The sequence below is a fragment of the Lepus europaeus genome, chromosome 12 (genome assembly GCF_033115175.1).
Source record: "Lepus europaeus isolate LE1 chromosome 12, mLepTim1.pri, whole genome shotgun sequence".
NCBI lineage: Eukaryota > Metazoa > Chordata > Mammalia > Lagomorpha > Leporidae > Lepus > Lepus europaeus.
In genome coordinates, this window is record NC_084838.1 from 12,380,369 (window position 1) to 12,402,390 (window position 22,022).

Here is a 22,022-nt window from a genome sequence, read left to right on the forward strand (position 1 = left end):
GGGTTTCTGATGAGAAGTCTGCTGTGAGTCTAATTGGAGATCCTCTAAGAGTAATCTGACGTTTCTCTCTTGCACATTTTAGAATCTTTTCTTTATGTTTCACTGTGGTGAGTTTGATTACAATGTGTCGTGGTGAGGATCTCTTTTGGTCATGTTTATTAGGGGTTCTATAAGCTTCCTGTACTAAGATGCCTCTGTCCTTCTCCAAACCTGGGAAATTTTCTGCTAGTATCTCACTGAAAATGCCTTCTAATCCTTTCTCCCTCTCCATGCCTTCAGGAACTCCTAGAACCCGAATGTTGGGTTTTTTAATAGTATCCTGTAGATTCCCGACAATATTTTTTAGATTTCTAATTTCTTCTTCTTTTCTTTGGTTTGCCTGTTTCCTTTCCTGTTCTGTGTCTTCTAAGTCTGATATTCTCTCTTCTGCTTCGCCCATTCTGTTTTTAAGGCTCTCTAATGTGTTTGTCATTTGATCTATTGAATTCTTCATTTCATTATGATTTCTCGTCACTATCAGAGTTTCTTGTTCCACTAGTTGTTTCATTTCATTTTGATTCCTCCTTAATATTTCATTTTCACGAGAGAGATTTTCTATCTTGTCCATTAAGGATTTCTGTAGTTCAAGAATTTGTTTTTGAGAACTTCTTAATGTTCTTATCAATTTTTTGAGATCCGCTTCTTGCATTTCTTCGATCTCATCATCTTCATAATCTTGAATTGGGGTGTCTTTTTCATTTGGGGGCATCATAGTGTCTTCCTTGTTCTTGTTAGCTTGGTTTTTGCGTTTGTTGTTTGGCATTTTGGAGATATTTGGTTTCTTCACTGTGGTGTTTTTTCTTGTTACACTATGGCTCTATATTAAGTGGACTGTCTGCTTTCGGTGGAGCCTTAGAGGCTTGAGATGAGTGTGGACTGAGAGCTGGGTTTGGTTCCTCAGGGTTGAGGGTGTGTCAAAGATGACACTCCCAGGTTAGGTGTGGTAAATCTCTCTTTCTTTTTTTTATTTAAAAGGGAAGTAATTCCGCACAGCTGAACGTAATTGGAGGTAGTTAGCAGGCAAATGATATACCCACAGGAGCCAGAGATTGGAAGCTCTTTCCCAAGGACCACACAGTGAATCTCTGCTGCCCTCATTGTGGGCTCCAATTCTCCTGCAGTCTCCCACTGGGTTGCCAAGTTAGATGCTAATCTCCTGTTATTTCACCCCTCCCCTCAGAGTCAGGTTTTTCTGCTAGGCTCAGGGCCGGTGCAGACCTGAGGTCGCCCTGCTTATGACGTATGTCCAAAATGGCGCCTGCTCTTTGTCTTGCTCGCCTTTGAGAGGTGAGCGGAGAGAGAGAAACTTGTGTCTGTATCGGTCACTTTTTTTATTTTTTTCCTCTCTCTCTTCTAGTTAGCCTGGTGAATTTTTCCCCACGGAGTTTCAAGCCTCGTTCCCTCTAGTCTCCTCTTTGCGTTTGCCCACTGGTGTCTCGGGCTATTGAGGTTCGGCTCACCTCGCGTTCCAGCGCTGGTGTGTTGAGTCTGCTGCTGGTGTCCCGAACTTGGGCTCTCACGCTCTCCACGCAGGTCCACTGTGAATCACTAGTTCCGGAAGAGTTTCCTCTGCTGTTTCATCCCCTACTCTTCCTTGACCCTGCAGTATCTCCACTTATATTAAACTTTCTCTCCCCCCGGACTAATAGTGTGCTCCCTGCCTATTCTGCCATCTTGCTGCTCCGGATTTGAAAGCAAGGTTTATTCAAAATTTTTATTTTAAAAATCAGATTTTTTACCTCCTCAGAATTCATTCTCGCTTCTTTCTGTGGATTATAGTTTTGTTTGTTTAGTGCTATTCTAAACTTTTTTTGAAAGCTGTATTATCTTTTTGATCTCTGAGATTTCTTTTCCTTTCAATTGTAGTTAACTAGTGGTTGATGGAAATGTCATTAAACTGGGAATGGGAGGTGGTAGAGGGAAAGAGAAAAGAGGAGGAGGAAGAGGGAGGAGGAGGAGGAAAAGAAGAGGAGTCAGAAAGAAGAAAAAGAAAAGAGATACATGGAGAGAGAGGGAGAAAGAGAAATCCTCTCAGTCTACACACTGGCTCTGTCTCTGGACCCCCCTTCAGTACCAACCCTCCAGCAGTTTACAACTCTGCCCTAGTCTTAAATTCCTGCTTGCGCCGAGTGTAACTATCAGCCAGAGGTGAAAGCTCATGGTCGCTTCAGGTGCTTTCTGAGCATGGATCCTGGCCTGGGTGTTTGTGTGGATTTCTAAATCCCTTATTATACCTGGAGGATCATCAAAATGCTTATTTTCCAAAGCAAATCTCTTCTCAAGTGTTCCTTCCAGGCTGTCAGTATCTCTAGTGTTTTCCCCAGCTATAATCTTTTGCAAGGTGGCAGGGATTTGTTTCTTTTTAAAAACATCTTCAAGAAGTGCCCTTCACAAAGACACTTTTCCATTTTAGAGAGGTTTGAATTAGATGAAACAAAGGAAATGCTATTTGTAAGTCCTTTGGGGAACCTCCAGACAGGGTAGAATAGACAAATATAATTCCTTGGGAAGAAGGTTCACTCTACTTCTTCCAGAATCAGATATCCACACCAGGAATATGATCTATGCTCTTCAATACCACTAACATACTCAGGAAGGAGTTGGGGGGCAAGTCTAAATTAAAAAGCCAGAAAGCATTCCTATTTTTACCATGTTGAGTCATTTTTTCCTGATTTAAATTTTGTCTGATTGCTCTATATCATTGACCATTTTTCTTAGTTTTGACAAAGTTGATTTTGACAATGTATAGCAAAACTATCACTGGCATCATTTCAGATCATGAAAACTGAGAAGTCTGTTTCTTAAAATATGGTGTTTCAAAATAATTGTCGGCAGGGCCGACGCTGTGGCGCAGTGGGTTAAAGCCCTGGCCTGAAGCTCCAGCATCCCATATGGGCGCCGGTTCACTTCCTGGCTGCTCCACTTCCAATCCAGCTCTCTACTGTGGCCTGGGAAAGCAGCAGAAGATGGCCCAAGTCCTTGGGCCCATGCACCCATGTGGAAGACCTGGAGGAAGCTCCTGGCTCCTGGCTTCAGATTGGCACAGCTCCGGCCGTTGCAGCCAATTGGGAAGTGAACCATCGAATGGAAAACATCTCTCTCTCTCTGCCTCTCCTCTCTCTGTGTAGCTCTGACTTTCAAATAAATAAATAAATCTTTCAAAAAGATAATTGTCAAAATAAAGCAAGAACAAGATATTTTGACTAGGTATAAGAGAAATTACTACTTCAGATTTTGGGATAATTTAACTTAGTGTCCTCAAATCTACTGGAATCATAATGTAACTAATCTGTAAGTATCCTTTTGCAATAATCTTTCCATTTCTGATATATTGCCTCTTCAATTTAACATAGCCATCAAGGATTTGGCTTAAGTGTAGGAAAATGCCGTAATCAGACATCAGACTTTATGCATTAGTAATAACTCCTGCTGCTTTATAACATTTTGTTTAAAAATGTATGCCTTTATTTCAGTACATACGTGAACCTGAGTACTACTACATGGTCAGCTCCAATTGTGTGGCACAACACTTACAATGAGTCGGCCTTGGAAAATTATTATGCAGAGCATAAAATTACCGTGGGGTTGACAGTGTTTGCTGTGGGAAGGTAGGTAATGATGTCAAATGTCCTTTACTTTAAGCTTTTTTTGTTGTAGAAAATGGAAGTTAATCTGCTGAAGCATCTCATAATTTCACTTAGAATTATTCTCTCAATGCCAATTCCTGCCATAATTCTAAATATCATCACCCACTTGGTCCATTCAAAAAATACCCCAATCCTTCAGTTTCTTTTATATTATCTTTTTTTTTTTTTGACAGGCAGAGTGGACAGTGAGAGAGAGAGAGAGACAGAGAGAAAGGTCTTCCTTTGCCTTTGGTTCACCCTCCAATGGCCGCCGCGGCTGGCGCGCTGCGGCCGGCGCACCACGCTGATCCGATGGCAGGAGCCAGATGCTTCTCCTGGTCTCCCATGGGGTGCAGGGCCCAAGCACTTGGGTCATCCTCCACTGCACTCCCTGGCCACAGCAGAGAGCTGGCCTGGAAGAGGGGCAACAGGGACAGAATCTGGCGCCCCGACCGGGACTAGAACCCGGTGTGCCGGCGCCGCAAGGCGGAGGATTAGCCTACTGAGCCATGGCGCCGGCCTATATTATCTATTTTACAACCCTCTTCCAATTTAACTTAATTGCCTGGGTTTATTGCCAATCATTTTACTATCCTCCGTTTCTAAACAAGTTTGTGCCTCTGTTATATAGCCATTCTCCATTATCCTTACCAGAGAGCAACTCAATAACTTGCCCCCTTTAGTGGTTCCCCAAGTCACAAACTACTTTCAGATAAACTTAAATGGTGTTTAGTGGCTTCTCACAGGAACAGTGGTTCAATGTACAACAACAAGGTAACTGCTATTATCTGTAGTATAATTTTCACACGCTATATTTTCTATCAATAAAATGCAAAAAAATGACAAGAATACATAAAATCTTTCAGTAATTTTAAAACAAAAGCTAATACCTAGTCAAATAGAAAATAAAACCATTAAGGTGGACTCCTAAAAAATTATGATGAAATATTTCCATTTAAAAATGAATGGATATGGCCAGCGCCTCAGCTCACTTGGCTAATCCTTTGCCTGCAGCGCCGGCACCCCGAGTTCTAGTCTCAGTTGGGGCGCCGGATTCTGTCCCGGTTGCCCCTCTTCCAGTCCAGCTCTCTGCTGTGGCCCGGGAAGGCAGTGGAGGATGGCCTTTTACCCGCGTGGGAGACCAGGAGAAAGCACCTGGCTTCTGGCTTCGGATCGGCACAGTGCGCCGACCACAGCGCACTGGCCGTAGTGGCCATTTGGAGGGTGAACCAACGGAAGAAAGACCTTTCCTTCTGTCTCTCTCTCTCTCTCTCTCACTGTCTAACTCTGCCTGTCAAAAAAAAAAAAAAAGAATGGATATATAGCCATTGTATTGATCTCCTGTCTTCTGAAAACAAATACTGATAAAAAAAAATAAGAAAACTTTAAGTTCAAGGACACGAGGAAATACTCCAGATATTTAATTTTGAAGATTATTTGCCAAGTGTAAAATCTGATCCTATAAATATGGGGAAGACATCAAATTGGGTATGTAAATCTACAACCCTCAGAGTGCGCAATGAATGCTCAAAAAGGTTCTCCGCAAACTCAGCTGACAATCCATTGTCTAGAGTACTGAGATGTAGGGGTATAACTAGATCATAAGCATATCCATGTTGGCTAGGTAGCCCATCCCACATTGGTGGTGGTGCTGAGGAGAGACAAATCTATTTAGAGCACTTATCTTTGATCAAGAACAGCTGATTTTTCAATTATATCATGTTTTAGCAGTGCCACTCTCTTTTCTCCTTCACACAGTCTCCTTTCTATTATTTGTATTATGTTGTATACAAATATACACAACAGTCAACTCAATAAATACACATTCTTTTCAAGTGTACATGGAATATTATCTGGTGTAGATCAAAGTTAGACCACAAAAGTCACAATAACATTTTTAATATGGAAATGCCAAATTTCCTGTATTCCTACACTAGAAAGAAAATTTCAAATCAACTGTAGAAGTAAATCTGAAAAATTCAAAAATATAAGGAATTTTCAAAAAATTCATGGAAAATGTATATTATGGAAAAACTTTGCAAGAATTTCAAAAATTTTTGTACCAAAATAAACTTATCTTTAAATCCATTTTCCATAAACTTTCTGAAGTACCTTTGTATGTGGAAATTCAACAGCACATTCTTTTTTTTTTTGTTATATAGTTATTTTTTTTATTTAATAAATGTGAATTTACAAAGTGCAACTTTTGTATTGTTGTGGCTTCCCCCCCCCAACCTCCCTCCCTCCCGTGGCCTTCCCCTCTCCCACTCCCTCTCCCATCCTGCCCTTCATCGAGTTTCATTTTCAATTACCTTCATATACTGAAGATCAACTTAGTATATACTAAGCAAGGATTTCAACAGGCTGCATTCACACAACCGCACAAGGTATAGGGTATTGTTCGACTAGTAGTGTTTTTAAGTTTCATAGTAAAACACATTAAGGACAGAGATCTTATGTGGGGAGCATGTACCCAGTGACTCCCGTTGTTGATTTAACAATTGGCACTCTTATTTATGACGTCAGCAATCACCCGAGACTCTTGCTATGAGCTGTCTAGGCTATGGAAGCCCCTTGAGTTCACCGACTCTGAACTTGTTTAGTCAAGGCCGTATCACAGTGGAGGTTCCTTCCTCCCTTCAGAGAAAGGTGCCTCCCTCCTTGATGGCCTGTTCCTTCTGCTGGGGTCTTGTTCACCAGGATCTTTCATTTAGATTGTTTTTTTGCCACCGTGTCATGGCTTTCCATGCCTGTGAGACTCTCATGGACCTTTTAGCCAGATCCGAATGTCCCAAGGGTTGATTCTGAGGCAGGAGTGCTGTTTTGGGCGTTTGCCATTCTATGAGTCTGCTTCAACAGCACATTCTTAAACAACCAATGGATCAAAGAAGAAATCACAAGAAAAATTAGAAAATACTTTTGTGATAAATGAACAAAAAACACAACTTATAAAAACTTGTGCAATGTAGCAAAAGCAGTGTTATAAAAGAAATGTCTAGCCTCAAAATGCCTACATTAGAAAGAAAAAAAGGTCTCATATTAGTAACCTAAACTCCTGAAGAATTGGATAAATAACAGTAAATTAAACCCAAAGCAAGTAAAAAAAAGGAAGCACTTATTATTAGAGTGGAGATAGAGAATTTAAAAATTAAAACTATCACCTTACACAAAAATTCACTCAACATGGATTAAAGACTTAAATCTATGACCTGAAACAATCAAATTATTAGAGAGCATTGGAGAAACCCTGCAAGACATAGGCACAGGCAAAGACTTCTTGGAAAATACTCCAGCAGCACAGGCAGTCAAAACCAAAATTAACATTTGGGATTGCATCAAATTGAGAAGTTTCTGTACTTCAAAAGAAACAGTCAGGAAAGTGAAGAGGCAACCAACAGAATGGGAAAAAATATTTGCAAACTATACTACAGATAAAGGGTTGATAACCAGAATCTACAAAGAAATCAAGAAAATCCACAACAACAAAACAAACAACCCACTTAAGAGATGGGCCAAGGACCTCAATAGACATTTTTTCCAAAGAGGAAATCCAAATGGCCAACAGACACATGAAAAAATGTTCAAGATCACTAGCAATCAGAGAAATGCAAATCAAAACCACAATGAGGTTCCATCTCACCCCGGTGAGAATGGTTCACATTCAGAAATCTACCAACAGCAGATGCTGGAGAGGATGTGGGGAAAAAGGGACACTAACCCACTGTTGGTGGGAATGCAAACTGGTTAAGCCACTATGGAAGTCAGTCTGGAGATTCCTCAGAAACCTGAACATAACCCTACCATACAACCCAGCCATCCCACTCCTTGGAATTTACCCAAAGGAAATTAATTTGGCAAATAAAAAAAGCCATCTGCACATTAATGTTTATTGCAGCTCAATTCACAATAGTTAAGACCTGGAATCAACCCAAATGCCCATCAACAGTAAACTGGATAAAGAAATTATGGGACATGTACTCTATAGAATACTATACAGCAGTAAGAAACAATGAAACCCGGTCATTTGCAACAAGATGGAGCAATCTGGAAAACATCATGCTGAGTGAATTAAGCCAGTCCCAAAGAGACAAATATCATTTGTCTTCCCTGATCGGCGACAACTGAGCACCAAAGGGGAAACCTGTTGAAGTGAAATGGACACTATAAGAAACAATGACCTGATTAGCTCTTGTCCTGACTCTAGATGTACAATGTAATACTTTATCCTTTTTAGTATTTGTTGTTGTTGTTGTTGTTCTAGTACTAGTGGTTGAACTCTGTAATTAACACACAATTATTCTTAGGTGTTTAAATTTTAACTAAAAAGTGATCCCTGTTAAATTTAAGAGTGGAAAAAGAGAGGGAGGAGATGTACAATTTGGGACATGCTCAATCGGACTTGCTGCAAATGGTGGAGTTAGAAATGTGCCAGGGGATTCCAACACAATCCCATCAAGGTGGCATGTACCAATGCCATCTCACTAGTCCAAGTGATCAATTTCAGCTCACAATTGATGGCTCTGATAGGTCTAAGAGTCAAAGGGATCACACAAACAAGACAAGTGTCTGCTAATACTAACTGATAGAATCAAAAAGGGAGAGAAGGATCCAACATGGGAAGCGGGATACACAGCAGACTCATAGAATGGCAGATGTCCTAAACAACACTCTGGCCTCAGAATCAGCCCTTAAGGCATTCGGATCTGGCTGAAGAGCCCATGAGAGTATTGTAGGCATGGAAAGCCAAGATACCATGGAAAAAAAAAAAAAGACCTAAATGAAAGATCTCTGGGAGTGAGATCCCAGTGGAAAGAACAGGGCCATCAAAGAAGGAGGTACCTTTCTCCGAAGGGAGGAGAGAACTTCCACTTTGACTATGACCCTATTGGAATAAGATCGAAGTCAGTGAACTCTAAAGGCTTCCATAGCCCTGGCAACTCATGACTAGAGCCTAGGGAGATTACTGATGCCATGAAGAGGAGTGTCAAATTGTTAAGTCAGCAACAGGAGTTACTGTGTACTTACACCCCATGTGGGATCTGTCCTTAATGTGTTGTTTAATGTGAAGTGATGCTATAACTAGTACTGAAACAGTATTTTTATACTTTGTGTTTCTGTGTGGGTACAAACTGATGAGGTCTTTACTAATTATATACTGAATTGATCTTCTGTATATAAAGATAATTGGAAATGAAAAAAAACAACCTGGTGTTAAATTGGAAATGGCATAGAAAATTAATTAATTTTTAAAAAAATATCATGTAGGATCTCTGTCTTTAATGTGCTGTACACTGTTATTTAATGCTATAACTAGTACTCCAACGGTAGTTTTTTCACTTTGTGTTGCTATGTGGGGGCAAACTGTTGAAATCTTTACTTAATATATACTAAACTGATCTTCTGTATATAAAGAGAATTGAAAATGAATCTTGATGTGAATGGAAGGGGAGAGGGAGCGGGAAAGGGGAGGGTTGCGGGCGGGAGGGAAGTTATGGGAGGGGGGAAGTCATTGTAACCCATAAGCTGTACTTTGGAAATTTATATTCATTAAATAAAAGTTTAATAAATGAAAAAAAATTAAAACAACAAAACCAAAAATTGATTTTTGAAAAAGATAGCAAAATTGACAAACCTTTGAAAAAAATAAAATTGAAGGGGTAGTCTACAGAATACTTGGTCAGGACTCTTCAAAATTGTCAAGATCATGTATAACAAGGAGAGAAATTGACATGGATTGGAGGTGACCAAGAAGACACAGCAACTACAGGGAATGTATGTATTGGATTGGATCAGGGAAACTAAAAAGGCCATAGTGTGTTGGGGGAGGGATGATAAAATAAATAACCAGTAAAATAAAAACTGTGGTTTAGTTAATAATATTTCACTGCTAATAATTTCCTAGTTTTGACAAATTTCCAATGGTTGCATAAGACATGACCATTAGGGAAAACTGATTAAAGTGTATATGGGCACTCTATATCATATATTTGCAACTTTTCTGTAAAGCCACTATCATCCCAAAGTAAAATGATTTTTCAAAATTGAAAAGAATTAACTTTTCTTTAAAACATTGACCTGAACATAAAATATTGATTAGTAGAGGCTGAGAAAGACTGGAAATGAAAGGGGCTAAGGGGGGTTGGATGATGGGTACCCAATCATAGTTGGAAGGAATATGTTCCTAATGTTACACAGCACAGCAGATTGATTGTAGCTCACAATAACCTATTTATTATCTATTCTCTGAGCAAACAAAAGAGAGAACTCAAAGTTTCCACCTATAAAGCAATGACAAAGAGGAAAACGTTAATGCCCCAATTTTGATCAGCATACAGTGTATAAGTTCATTGACTCGTCACACTGTACCCTATGTGTATGATTGTTATTAGTAAAAGTATTTTGGTTTAATTTTTCAATAGATGGAAATACTAACTAACCTGATTTGATCTTCACACATGGAATATATATGTTGACTTATCACACTGTACCCCATAAATATGTGTAATTAAAGCAATAATAATTTTTAAGATGAGGAGAATGTTTTCATTATCTTAATGAGGCAAAGGTTTCTGAAACATGATTCAAAAGCAAATTGGACTTCTTTGGATTCGAATTGCTAGCCTCCAGTTCAGAATATTTTAAGTGATATTTTTCATAATTTACCTAATAATTTTAGATGTTATGAACTAGAAAGTTTTTGTCTGACCTCCAATCTGCTATGTATCTTAAATTTAGATAAGCATTCAGAACTTATATTTAAGGAATATATAAGCATAATTTGAAGCTGAGCCACGTGTTATTATCTTTTCTCTTGAATTTTCCTGAGGCCATTTGTTACTCTAAAAATCTTTAATTAGCTTGAGAGACTAGAAATGAGAAAGTTTTGTTTTTCAGCCTAACTATTCTAGCACCATAGTAAGGGCCACAAGGTAAAATATGAAAAGCAATGCAAATGGTGAAGTATTATGTCACCTCTGATTTCATACGCAGATCTTACTACTTACAAAGCAAGCCACAGACAACACACACCTCCAGCAAACATTCAAATCCTACAGCACTAGACAGAGCAAGTTCCCATTGTCCTGATAACCCTGCTAATGCTGGCTTTCATTTTGGGTTCAGCTTTGCTCAGTTTACTGATCTCATCAAGTTTTTTTCCTTCTTGTGAGGAACTCTTATTATATTCTATGATCTGTAGAACCCAAGAGAGCAAAGGCAGATAATTTCATATTCTTCTGTACAACTTAAATATAATTCAAAAAGTATATCTAATATTTCATTGCTTAGTAGCATTGCTGGATAAGCTACAGTCTATGTAATTTAAACATTATATGTCCCACTAAAATATAACTTAATAACTTCTTATTTACTTTACAGATATATTGATTTCTATTTGACCGAATTTTTGTCTTCTGCTGATAAGTTTTTTATGGTTGGCCAGAGAGTCATAATTTATGTCATGTTAGATGACTTCTCTAAGATGCCTTTGATACATCTGGGTCGCTTCCGTACCTACAAAGTTTTTGAAATTAAACGAGAGAGGAGATGGCAAGATATCAGCATGATGCGCATGAAGACCATCAGTGAACACATTGTTGATCACATCCAATATGAAGTTGACTTCCTCTTCTGCATGGATGTGGATCAATTCTTCAAAAACAAATACGGACTGGAGACTCTGGGAGAGTCAGTAGCTCAGTTACATACTTACTGGTATCAGACAAATCCCGATAAGTTACCTTATGAGAGAAATCAGTTATCAAAGGCTTATATACCTATGGGTGAGGGAGATTTTTATTACCATGCTGCTGTTTTTGGGGGCACTACCATTCAGGTTCTTGATATTGTCAGGGAGTGTGCCAAGGGAATAATGAAGGACAAGAAAAATAACATTGAAGCAGTGTGGCATGATGAAAGTCACTTAAACAAGTATTTCTTTCTTCATAAACCCACTAAACTCTTGTCACCAGAATACTGCTGGGATAATCTTCAAAAGGATTCTAATATTAAAATTATCAAACTCACTTGGAATTTTAAGAATTATAACCTTACCAGAGAGCTACCATAATTTTATAGCCCTTCCTTCATGTTTCTGAATTTAAGAACATTGTTTTGGCCTATATAGTAGAAAATTAGCACTTGACAAACTTTAATATTAAGATATCGCTGATAAAATGGCAAGTTTACCAACATAGTATACTCATATTTTTCCTCATATTCATTTTATATCAAATAATGTGGCATGCAGTAGTTGCAGACTGAGTTTATCTAAATCAGTTGGAGATATAATAATTTAATATTTTGTCAGTGTTGAAGAATCACTATTTGTTAGATTATACTGAACAAAATAGCTTGTGCCACCAGAAGATGAAGTCAGAAATATTTTAAATGATAAAAATAGTTATGAATTTCTCATATTACTTAGGAAAAGGAGTTGTCTGGAGGTACAGGGAAAGGAAGATTCCTGCAACTATACTAATGTGCCCTGAATATAAAACTTTGAGGACATTAAGGCTGTCACCAGATGGGCACACAGCTATTTAGGAAAACTTCGTTTCACTAAAAAAGAGCTATATGGTTTACAACTACAAACTTTTTTTGTTATAAAAAGCAATGAAAAGAAAATAAAAACTTAAGAAGAAAATTTAAAGCTCTTTTAATCTCCCTTTGAAAACCTATTACTCCATATTCCTTTTCTGTGTCTTTATATTTGCATTATATGAATATACACATTTGCATGTTTTGTACAAATTGACTTATATTACACACAAATACCTGTACACACATTTTATCAGTAGTCAGGATCCAGTTAGGAAAGTAAAAGCTATTATTCTAGGTATTCAAATAGTGGAAACTTAATACAGGGAATTGGACCTATAGATGATGAAAGAGTTGAGCAGCATAAAAGGGAGAATGAGGCAACTCATACATTTTTTAAAAAGAATATTTATTGGGGATGGCGCTGTGGCATAGATGGTAAAGCTGCTACCTGTAGAGCCGGCATCCCATATGGGCACCGGTTCGAGTCCTGGATGCTCCACTTCCAATCCATCTCTTTGCTATGGCCTGGAAAAGCAGAGGAAGATGGCCCAATTCCTTGGGCCCCTGTACCCACATAGGAGACCTGGAAGAAGCTCCTGTCTTCTGGCTTTATATTGGCACAGCTCTGGCCATTGTGGCCATCTGGGGAGTGAACCAGTAGATGGAAGAGCACTCTCTCTCTCTCTCTCTCTCTCTCTCTCTGCCTCTGCCTCTCTGTAACTCTGCCTTTCAAATAAATAGATATTTTTTAAAAAGAAATATTTATTTATCTGTTTGAAAGACAGAGTTACAGAGATGGGGGAGACACATACACAGATATCTTCCATCTGCTGGTTCACTCTCCAAATAATCACAACAGCCAGGGCTGGGTCAGGCTGAAGCCAGGAGCCTGGAACTCTATCCCTTCTCCCACATGGGTGCAGGGCTTGGGCCATCTGCTGCTGCTTTCCCAAGAGTATGAGCAGAGAGCTGGATCAGAAGTGGAACAGCCATATGGGATGCCAGCATTGCAGGCAGTGGCTTAACACACTGTACCACAATGCTGACCCCCATATTTATTTTTATTGAAGGTAATAGTACTCCAAGGGCTGGAGGTGAAAATGTAAGATGTTCAGAAAGAACTAGAATCTTTGTTTCTTTGTGAGCTAGAACAAGAGTCCCAGCCACTGCTAGATAAGCCAACCAAGCTAGGAGTAGGGAGGGGTTTGCAGGGTGGAAATCCAAGCCTTTCCTCTCCCCTTCCCAACACTGCCCTCTTCTGTCAGTGTTTTTCACTACTTGGTGATATACAACAATCAAAGGGTAAGGGAGTCTGGGTAATGTAGGCTTCTGCCACATTGAGCAGAGCATAAAGAGAATGAAAGATTTGAAAATAAAGCAGTAGATGGCTACTACAGCCTATTCATTTTGTCACAAAGCACCCATTCTGACTCTTCCATCCACATATAACTCCACAAATCACTTCATATCTCCACCTAGAATTCAACTAACTTGTGTGTAAACAATCCCTTTTTTCCCAAAAAGGAAGAATACAAACTACCATCTAACCGAGTGTTCCGCATCAAGTCCAGTAACCCCAGATGATATGAGGTTCTCTCTATTAGAAGTGTTTGTAGTTCTTTGTGGTTTGCTGAACTCTGATCTAAATTAAAAGAACAACTTACTCATTAAAAAAATGGGCAAAGGGAAAACACATAATTGGTTAACATATAAAGATACATATGTATACACAAAATATATACAATACCTATTTGTAATAAATAAGTTAAATATGCATGGCTGCTACAGTTCTCATTTATGCAACTGGTCACAAGATCAAGTTCATATTTTTTTACTCTTTTTTTTCCATCACCAAATTCCATATTCCTTACTTTCTGCTAGAATCTTGGCTGTATAGGGTTCTTTGCCTGATAAAATAACATGAACATTTTCTCTATGGGATCTGAGTCTTTTTTAAAATTTTATTCTAAAGATTTATTTTTATTTGAAAGAGTTACAGAGAGAGGGAGAGACAGAAATAGAGGGGGGAAGTAGGAGAGAGAGATCTATCCACTGGTTCATTCCCCAAATGGCTGCAACCACCAGGGCGGGGCCAGGCCAAGGCCAGGAGCCAGTAACTTCATCTGGGTCTCCCATGTGGGTGCAGGAGCCCAAGCACTTGGGTCATATCCTACTGCTTCCTAGGCTCATTATCAGGGAGCTGGATTGGAAGTAGAGCAGCCAGGATGCAAACCAGTGCCCAGATGGGATGCCAGGCCCATAGGGATGCCAGTGTGGCAAGAGGCAGCTTTACCCACTATGCCACAGAGCTGGCCCCAGGATCTGAGTTTTTAATGGATTTTTTCTTTATTGGATTACCACTGCTTTCAAGTTTTTACAGTTTTGATGAGGGCCATTGGATAAGGTAGTATTAATAGGCTCCCAGTGATCACCTTGAGCTCTAAAGATAGCCTCTATTGCTCTATTGTATAGCAGCAACTAGTTATTGTTCTTTCTTTTTTAAGATAGATTTATTTATTTGAAAGTCAGAGTTACAGAGACAGGAAGACACACACACACACACACAGAGGGGGTGGGGGGAGATCTTCTATCCCCTGGTTCACTCCCCAGGACTGAAGCCAGGAGCCAAGAGCTTCATCTAGGTCCCCCATGTGGGTGGCAGGAGCCCAAGCACTTGTGCCAACTGCTGCTGCTGTTCCCTGGCCATCAGCAAGGAGCTGGATTGGAAGTGGCGCAGCCAGGACATAAACTTGGATATGCAGAGGGGCTTAGATATATCCAGAGTAAGCCACATGCAACATGCTACTTGTTCAGTTTCTAATACAGTTTCAGGAGAATGACAGTAAGAGAACACTGGGGAATGAAGTCCTAATTACTATATATGTTTATTTTTTGACAGCAGGGGAAACCTTCTACAAATAAGTTACAAAGAAAGAAAAGGCAAATAAACAACGTTGTACAAGAAATGTAACACATTCTGTACAATGCTTCATGGTGCACACATGCTCCTCAGAAATGTCACCCGTGTATCAGGTCCCTGCGTTTTGGTGGAGATTTTCTTTCACCTCTTGGTGGGCATTTGCATTAGCATGACATTGGGGATTCTTGCCTTTTTTCTGCTCAAAGATCACATTATCCTTTACTTTTTGTGTCAGAGACTGATGTAAACACTCTACTAGATATTAATTGTGAATAAATATTCCAACCGTGAGTTCAGGAACTAGTGCAAAATGTTGTCCTTCTGTTCAGTAGACCACACGGCATTTCCACCCCACAGAAACTGTCGTCAGCTCAGAGCTGGTGTCCACTCTGCATTTCTCCCAAGGACACAGTCATACTAGTAAACAACCCCAGGTTCTCTTCGAAGGTGACAAAGTCTCCCCTTCAATTAAGGCTCTTAAGGTGTCTGTAAACTAACCTAGGTGTGGGAACATAGTGAGGCCACTCTTAGTGTGGCAACTCCAGTCACATTTCTGCTCTCCAGGTCTAGAGTTTCTCTAGTAATAAAGAATTCATCATTCTTATGAAATCAAATAGTCAACTTCAGTATCTCCCCACATGGATTCGTTTCTCAATGATGGCAAAGGAAAATGTCTCCTAACTCCACCCTCCCACAAATGGAAAGGGAATGGACTGAACAGAATAAATTCACTCCAACATTCCTGCCTCCCTCACCCTTCGGATTTCTTCTATATCATGTGAGGAAAATTATGACTTCTAAACATCATCAATTATAGGCTATCACTGAATACAAATTTTAGTTTAAGAAACAAGAAAATGCTTAGATACAGCTGACAGAAAACATTAGAAATCTAGAACTTTAGTTAAGTGTAATTGTTTCAATAACTTCTGCTCAATTGAATTCTATTCCACTCTTGGTCTAACATCCATATAATCCACCCCCTCTTGTGTTTCCTTAGTTTCATAAACAAGAACTTGAAATTCTTTTCATGTAGAAGCTGTCTCCTAGTGGAGCAGACCTTGAATTCTCTCTTTGAGCCATGCTGTATTTGATGCTAGATATTAGGTCTACAATAAGAAGTGTCACCTTATAAACCAGCTGTCCTGAATGGGCTCATCAGAGCATTATTAAACAGGAAAAGACTAGTCTCCATACAAAGACATTTCCATTGACAAGGGAAGCTCAAGGTGATTTAAAATTTCAAGTTCTAAGACTCATCTGAATCCATTCAATGTTTTCATCCCATATGTAAGAGTCTCTAATTTTAACACAATAGACTTTTAGAAACTGTATGTTGATCATACTTAGTGAAATAAGCCAGTCCCAAAGGGACAAATACCATATGTTCTCCCTGATCTGTGATAACTAACAGAGTACCTAAAAGGAAATCCATAGGAGTGAAATTGACATTTTGAGAAGCAATGACTTGAACAGCCCTTGTCTTGACTGTCAAGGAACAGTATTTTTGTTTTCTTAATGGAGAATGGGACTGGGAATGGGAGAAGGGAGGAGGAGGAGAGGTGGGGGTGGGGGTAGGGGTGAGAGGGCGAGTATGGTGGGAAGAATCACTATATTCCTAAAGTTGTACTTATGAAATTTGTACTCTGGGGAAAAAAGAAATTATATGTTGAACACATATTCTAATTATGTATATCATACAATTATATTTTGGGCCTTGTCCTCAGTCATGTATATCTTATGGACACACACATGAATACACATACACACAAATAGTAACACAAAAGTCTTATGGTTCTGTGTCCATGCCTTGAGCTGAGAATTTAAATTTCTGTATTTATTTTATGTAAGCTCTCAAGAACTCTCAGAAGAAGCAATTCCATCCTACAGATCTTGTACTCATTGTAACTGCAGTGAGCATAGCAGCTATTTAGTGTCCCCAAATCTTTCCCTCAATTGATACATTCTTCCTAGAAATCACAGGTGATAAGATAGTTTAAAGAATTATGTCACATGCCAAAGATTCCTTGTAATCCTACTGTACTTGTAAGGAGTTTCATGGTAGCCTAATTCAAACAGGTGAGCAAACCAATTCCAGAACCTTATTGTGAAGGTCTATTTCTCAGGGCCTTTGGTAGAGAGTTTGCATAAATGTCCAGAATTGGAATCAGAATTGTAGCACAATGAATTAAACTATCACTTGCAATGCCAGCATCCCATATCAAAGTGCTGGTTTGAGTACTAGCTGTTCTGCTTCCAATCCAGCTACCTGCTAATGTGCCTAGGAAGATGGCTCAAGTACTTGGACCCCTGCCACCCATGCAGGAGACCAGGATGAAGTTCCTGGCTTCTGACTTTGGTTTGACACAGACATCAATGTTACAGACACATGGGAAGTAAACCCGCAAATGGAAGATCTCTCTTTCTCTCCCCATCTCTTCCTTATTCTGTATGTCACTTTGCCTTTCAAATCAGTCTATTATTTTAAATGGCCATAATTATTCCTGGATTCCTAGATTCTCTGTATTCCAGGCCTTCTCCATTGCCCCGAACTGACCGTTGCCCAATATTCAGGTATGTTATATGGACCAGCAAGACCCCAGCCAACCTACCAGATAATTGTAAAGACATGAAACTCCCTGGTCCAGATCAACAGAATCACACAAGGACCCACAGACTCATGGGTAAAACTAAAGCATTATTGCTTCAACTCATCCTGGGTTTGAGAGGTTTGTTATGCTGCAAATCTGATATCAGATTACTCTAATGATCAGTCAGGGTCCAATCAGGAAAATCTGGATATTTCCAATGAGGTGTTTCAATGTGAGAATTGGTTGTGAGATGACAGAACTGCTCAGGAGCTAAATAGAATGGTGAAGAAAATCAAGAAACTGCAGTCACCCTAGGGCTACAGAGCCACAGGAAAACCAAAAGCCAGAACCATCTATGAGAGCTGAAACCTACTGCAGCCATAAAGGATGCAGTTGTGATGGAAGCTACAACCATCAAGGAGACCCTGACTTCAGCTTTGTGCTTTTCCTGTAAGCTGTCTAGTGCTTTAGGTTCAGCCATTTAATCTGACTGTTGATCTTTGATTTCCTTATTTATTTCATTAAAGTGTTTGGTTGGGGGCCGGCACTGTGGCACAGCGGGTTAACACCTTGTCCTGAAGCACTGGCATCCCATGTGGGTGCTGGTTTGAGTTCCAGCTGCTCCACTTTCGATCCAGCTCTCTGCTATGGCCTGGGAAAGCAGTGGAAGATGGCCCAAGTCCTTGGGCCCCTGCGCCCATGTGGGAGACCCAGAAGAAGCTCCTGGTTCCTGCCTTCAGATCGGCGCAGCTCCTGCCATTGCAGCCAATTTGGGAGTAAACCATTGGATGGAAGACCTCTCTCTCTCTCTCTCTCTCTGCCTCTCCTCTCTCTGTGTAACTCTGACTTTCAAATAAATAAATAAAACTTTTAAAAAATAAAGTGTTTGGTACATAGTAAATATTATATGAGTATAACTATTGTCATCTTTGCTATCATCATCATAATTATCATCATTTTTACAGCAGTAACCATAGCTATTCTTAAACCTTTTGGTTCAATGAACACCTCATTCATGTGAGCCCACAGATAATTCAGTTGGTTGTTTACTATTACATTCTACATGCTGCTAGATACCTATCCTTGAATATTAATATGATCTTTAAATTGCCTGTAGCACCCAAAGTCTGATAATAAATTCTAGAATCCTTCTGTCCACACTGCTGAAAGCTCCCTCTTTGGAACCCAAACCTGAATCTGTCAAAGGCACTGCAACCAATTCTGATTCACCTCAACAGACAAAGAATTTAAAAATGGCACACTGGGCATGAGAATTTAATTCCCAACATTAGTGGCCTAGCACACACAAGAAAAGTTTCTCACTCATTCTACATAGCCAATGAGGATTGGAGGCAAGTGATCTGGGAGCCCAGGATCATGAAGTTTGCCTTATCGAGAAAGTTGCTGGTCACCATGTCAGGGGAAGAGAGACACTGGAGAATTGTGCAGGGGCTCCTCAGTGCCTCAGCCTAGACTTAGACTTGGCCCTAAGTGTGATAAGCTTAGAAGTGTAGCCTATCAACTTCCCGGAAGGAAGGGAGCGCTGAGTAGTGGTGAATAGTAATATCTACTTTAGAAGGGTAGGAAGAGACTCATAGTAGTTGTAGGGAAAAAAGTCCAGGAAGGAACAAAGGGAGGGAATGCACAGTTAAGATCCTATCTTAGGAACGATCTGTTTGGACCTCAGCTCTGACCACATCACTGTTGACATTGACATTCAGTTTCTCACTACTGCCTTCTATACCTTTATTTTTTTTATTTTATTTATTTATTTATTTATTTATTTATTTGACAGGCAGAGTGGACAGTGAGAGAGAGACAGAGAGAAAGGTCTTCTTATACCTTTATTTTTTTATTTTTTTGACAGGCAGAGTGGATAGTGAGAGAGAGAGACAGACAGAGAGAAAGGTCTTCCTTTTTGCTGTTGGTTCACCCTCCAATGGCCGCTACGGCCGGCGCACCGCGCTGATCCGAAGCCAGGAGCCAGGTGCTTCTCCTGGTCTCCCATGCGGGTGCAGGGCCCAAGCACTTGGGCCATCCTCCACTGCCTTCCCAGGCCATAGCAGGGAGCTGGCCTGGAAGAGGGGCAACCAGGATAGAATCCAGAGCCCCAACCAGGACTAGAACCGGGTGTGCCGGCGCCGCAAGGGGGAGGATTAGCTTGTTAAGCCACAGCGCCGGCCTGCCTTCTATACCTTTAGAAACGTATGTCATACAGTTTTCCTTGATTCCACTATAAACAACTACAAACTGGTTCAGAGTCCCATGTAGTTTAGGTAATGTGCCCATGTTCTAGGTGCTAATGGTGGGAAGAGGAAATTTCTGCCTATTTCAGTTTCCATACTGGACAGAAAGACACTGCTTCTTTTCATACCTAGAATTCTCCTTAAATAAAGCGTGTTCAGATTCTGAGCAGCCAAAAATTAATAATGTGTACTATGTAGTTTAAGTATTTCATATTCTTAAGAATTATATATACAAATAATTACACAATATGTGCTCTTGTTTTGCCTTGCTTCTTTTTCAAAATCAAAATTGTATTTTAACAGCTGAGAGAGAGAGAGAGAGAGAGAGAGAGAGAGAGAGAGAGATGAATACTACCATGCGCCAGTTCTCCAATACCTAGGACTGGGCTAGGCTGAACGCAGGAGCTGAGAACCCAATCCAGGTCTTCCATGTGAGTAGCAGGAACCCAATTACTTGAGCCATCACTGCCAAGAACCTGCATTAGCAGGAAGCTAGAGTCAGAAGCTGAAGTGGGTACAAACCCAGGCACTTTGATATGGGACATGGGCATTCTATCCAACGTCTTAACTATTAGGCCAATGCCCTTCCCACAGTATAATTCCTTTGAGGCTCATTTATGTTGTAGTATGTGCCAGTACTTCATTATTTTTTATGACTCAGTACTATTCCATTATGTTTCACATACCACATGTATGATAGTTTGTTCATTCACTCATTCACCTATTGATGAATAGTTGAGCTATTCTTACTTTTTTACTATTATCAATCAAGCTATCATAAATAATTATACATGGGTTTTTTAAAACAAGATTTATTTATTTGAAAGGCAGAGTTACAGAGAGGGAAGGAGAGACAGAGAGAGAAAGAGAGATCTTCCATCCGCTAGTTCACTAACCAAATAGCCACAACGACCAGGGCTGGGCCAGGCCAAAGCCAGGAGCCAGGAGTTTCATTTGGGTCTCCTACATAAGTGCAGGGGCCCAAACACTTGGGCCATCCACCCTGCATTCCCAAGCACATTTACAGGGAGCTGGATGGGAAGTGGAGCAACTGGAACTTGAATCAGCACCCATAAGGGGTGCTGGCATCACAGGTGGTGGTTTTACCTGGGACACCACAACGCCAGTCCCCATTTACAGGTCTTTTAATGAACAAGTTTCCATTTATCTTGGGTAAATTTCACCTATAAATGTAATTGCCAGATAGTATGGTAGTTGTATGCTTAAGAAACTGCCAAACTCTTCTAAAGTAGAAATGTCATTCGACACTCCCACAACAGCATTTGAGAGGTCCAATTCTTTGCATTCTCACCAACCCTTGTTATGGTTAATTCTCTTAACTTTAGCCATTCTAACACGTGTGTAGTGGTATATTACTCTGGTTCCAGCTTGCATTTACCTGAGTACTAATGATGTCAAATATATTTTCATACATACAGAAGCTGGGCTTCTGTATCCACAGGCTCCACATTGAGGAGGATTTTTCTACTGGTGACCTGTATTTTATACATGAATATGTCTTAATGTATTTAATTAACTTTCTATTGCAAGACATTTTGGTTGTTTACTGTCTTTGCTACTATAAGAAATGCGAATGTGCAATGTTTGAACATGCTCTATGAGCACATGTTGAACTATATTGTAGGGTAAGTTCCTAGCATTTATATTGCAGGATATTTTCCTAGAAATAAAATTGCTTGGTCAAAAGTTATGCGCATTTAGAACATAAGTAAATATTCTTAAACTGTATTCTGCAGAAGCTGCTTCAATTTAACTTTCATCATCATTGTATTAATTTACATTTATTGTATTTTGATGACTGATATTTCACATGTTTAAGAGCCATTATAATCTGTAAATGTTAAGTTCATAGACTTTGTCCATTTGCTACTAGGTCTTTCACTTTACATTTTTTAAAGTAAATTTTTTTGGCATAACTTTAAAATTAAAGATACAATATTCAAGACCATGTTGTTTTGAGGATAGGCAAATAAATTATTGGAACAAAATAAAGACAAAATAAGAACAAAATAAAGACAGACATAGACTCACACATATG

General features: G+C 39.6%; 1 protein-coding gene across 1 annotated transcript; it reads left to right on the plus strand.

The window, feature by feature from the left end:
- The first annotated feature begins 3,422 nt into the window (after positions 1-3,422).
- LOC133770921 (N-acetyllactosaminide alpha-1,3-galactosyltransferase-like) lies at positions 3,423-11,733 on the plus strand. The gene is made up of 3 exons (XM_062206712.1): positions 3,423-3,427; positions 3,513-3,647; positions 11,043-11,733. Exons 1-3 carry the CDS (start codon positions 3,423-3,425, stop codon positions 11,731-11,733), a joined length of 831 nt encoding a protein of 276 aa, XP_062062696.1.
- The last annotated feature ends 10,289 nt before the right edge of the window (positions 11,734-22,022 follow it).

Bases quoted from the DNA above. Each gene is read 5' to 3' on its own strand.
- LOC133770921 (XM_062206712.1), top strand. The intron at 3,648-11,042 runs GTAGGTAATGAT...TTTACTTTACAG, and splicing joins ACAGTGTTTGCTGTGGGAAG to ATATATTGATTTCTATTTGA.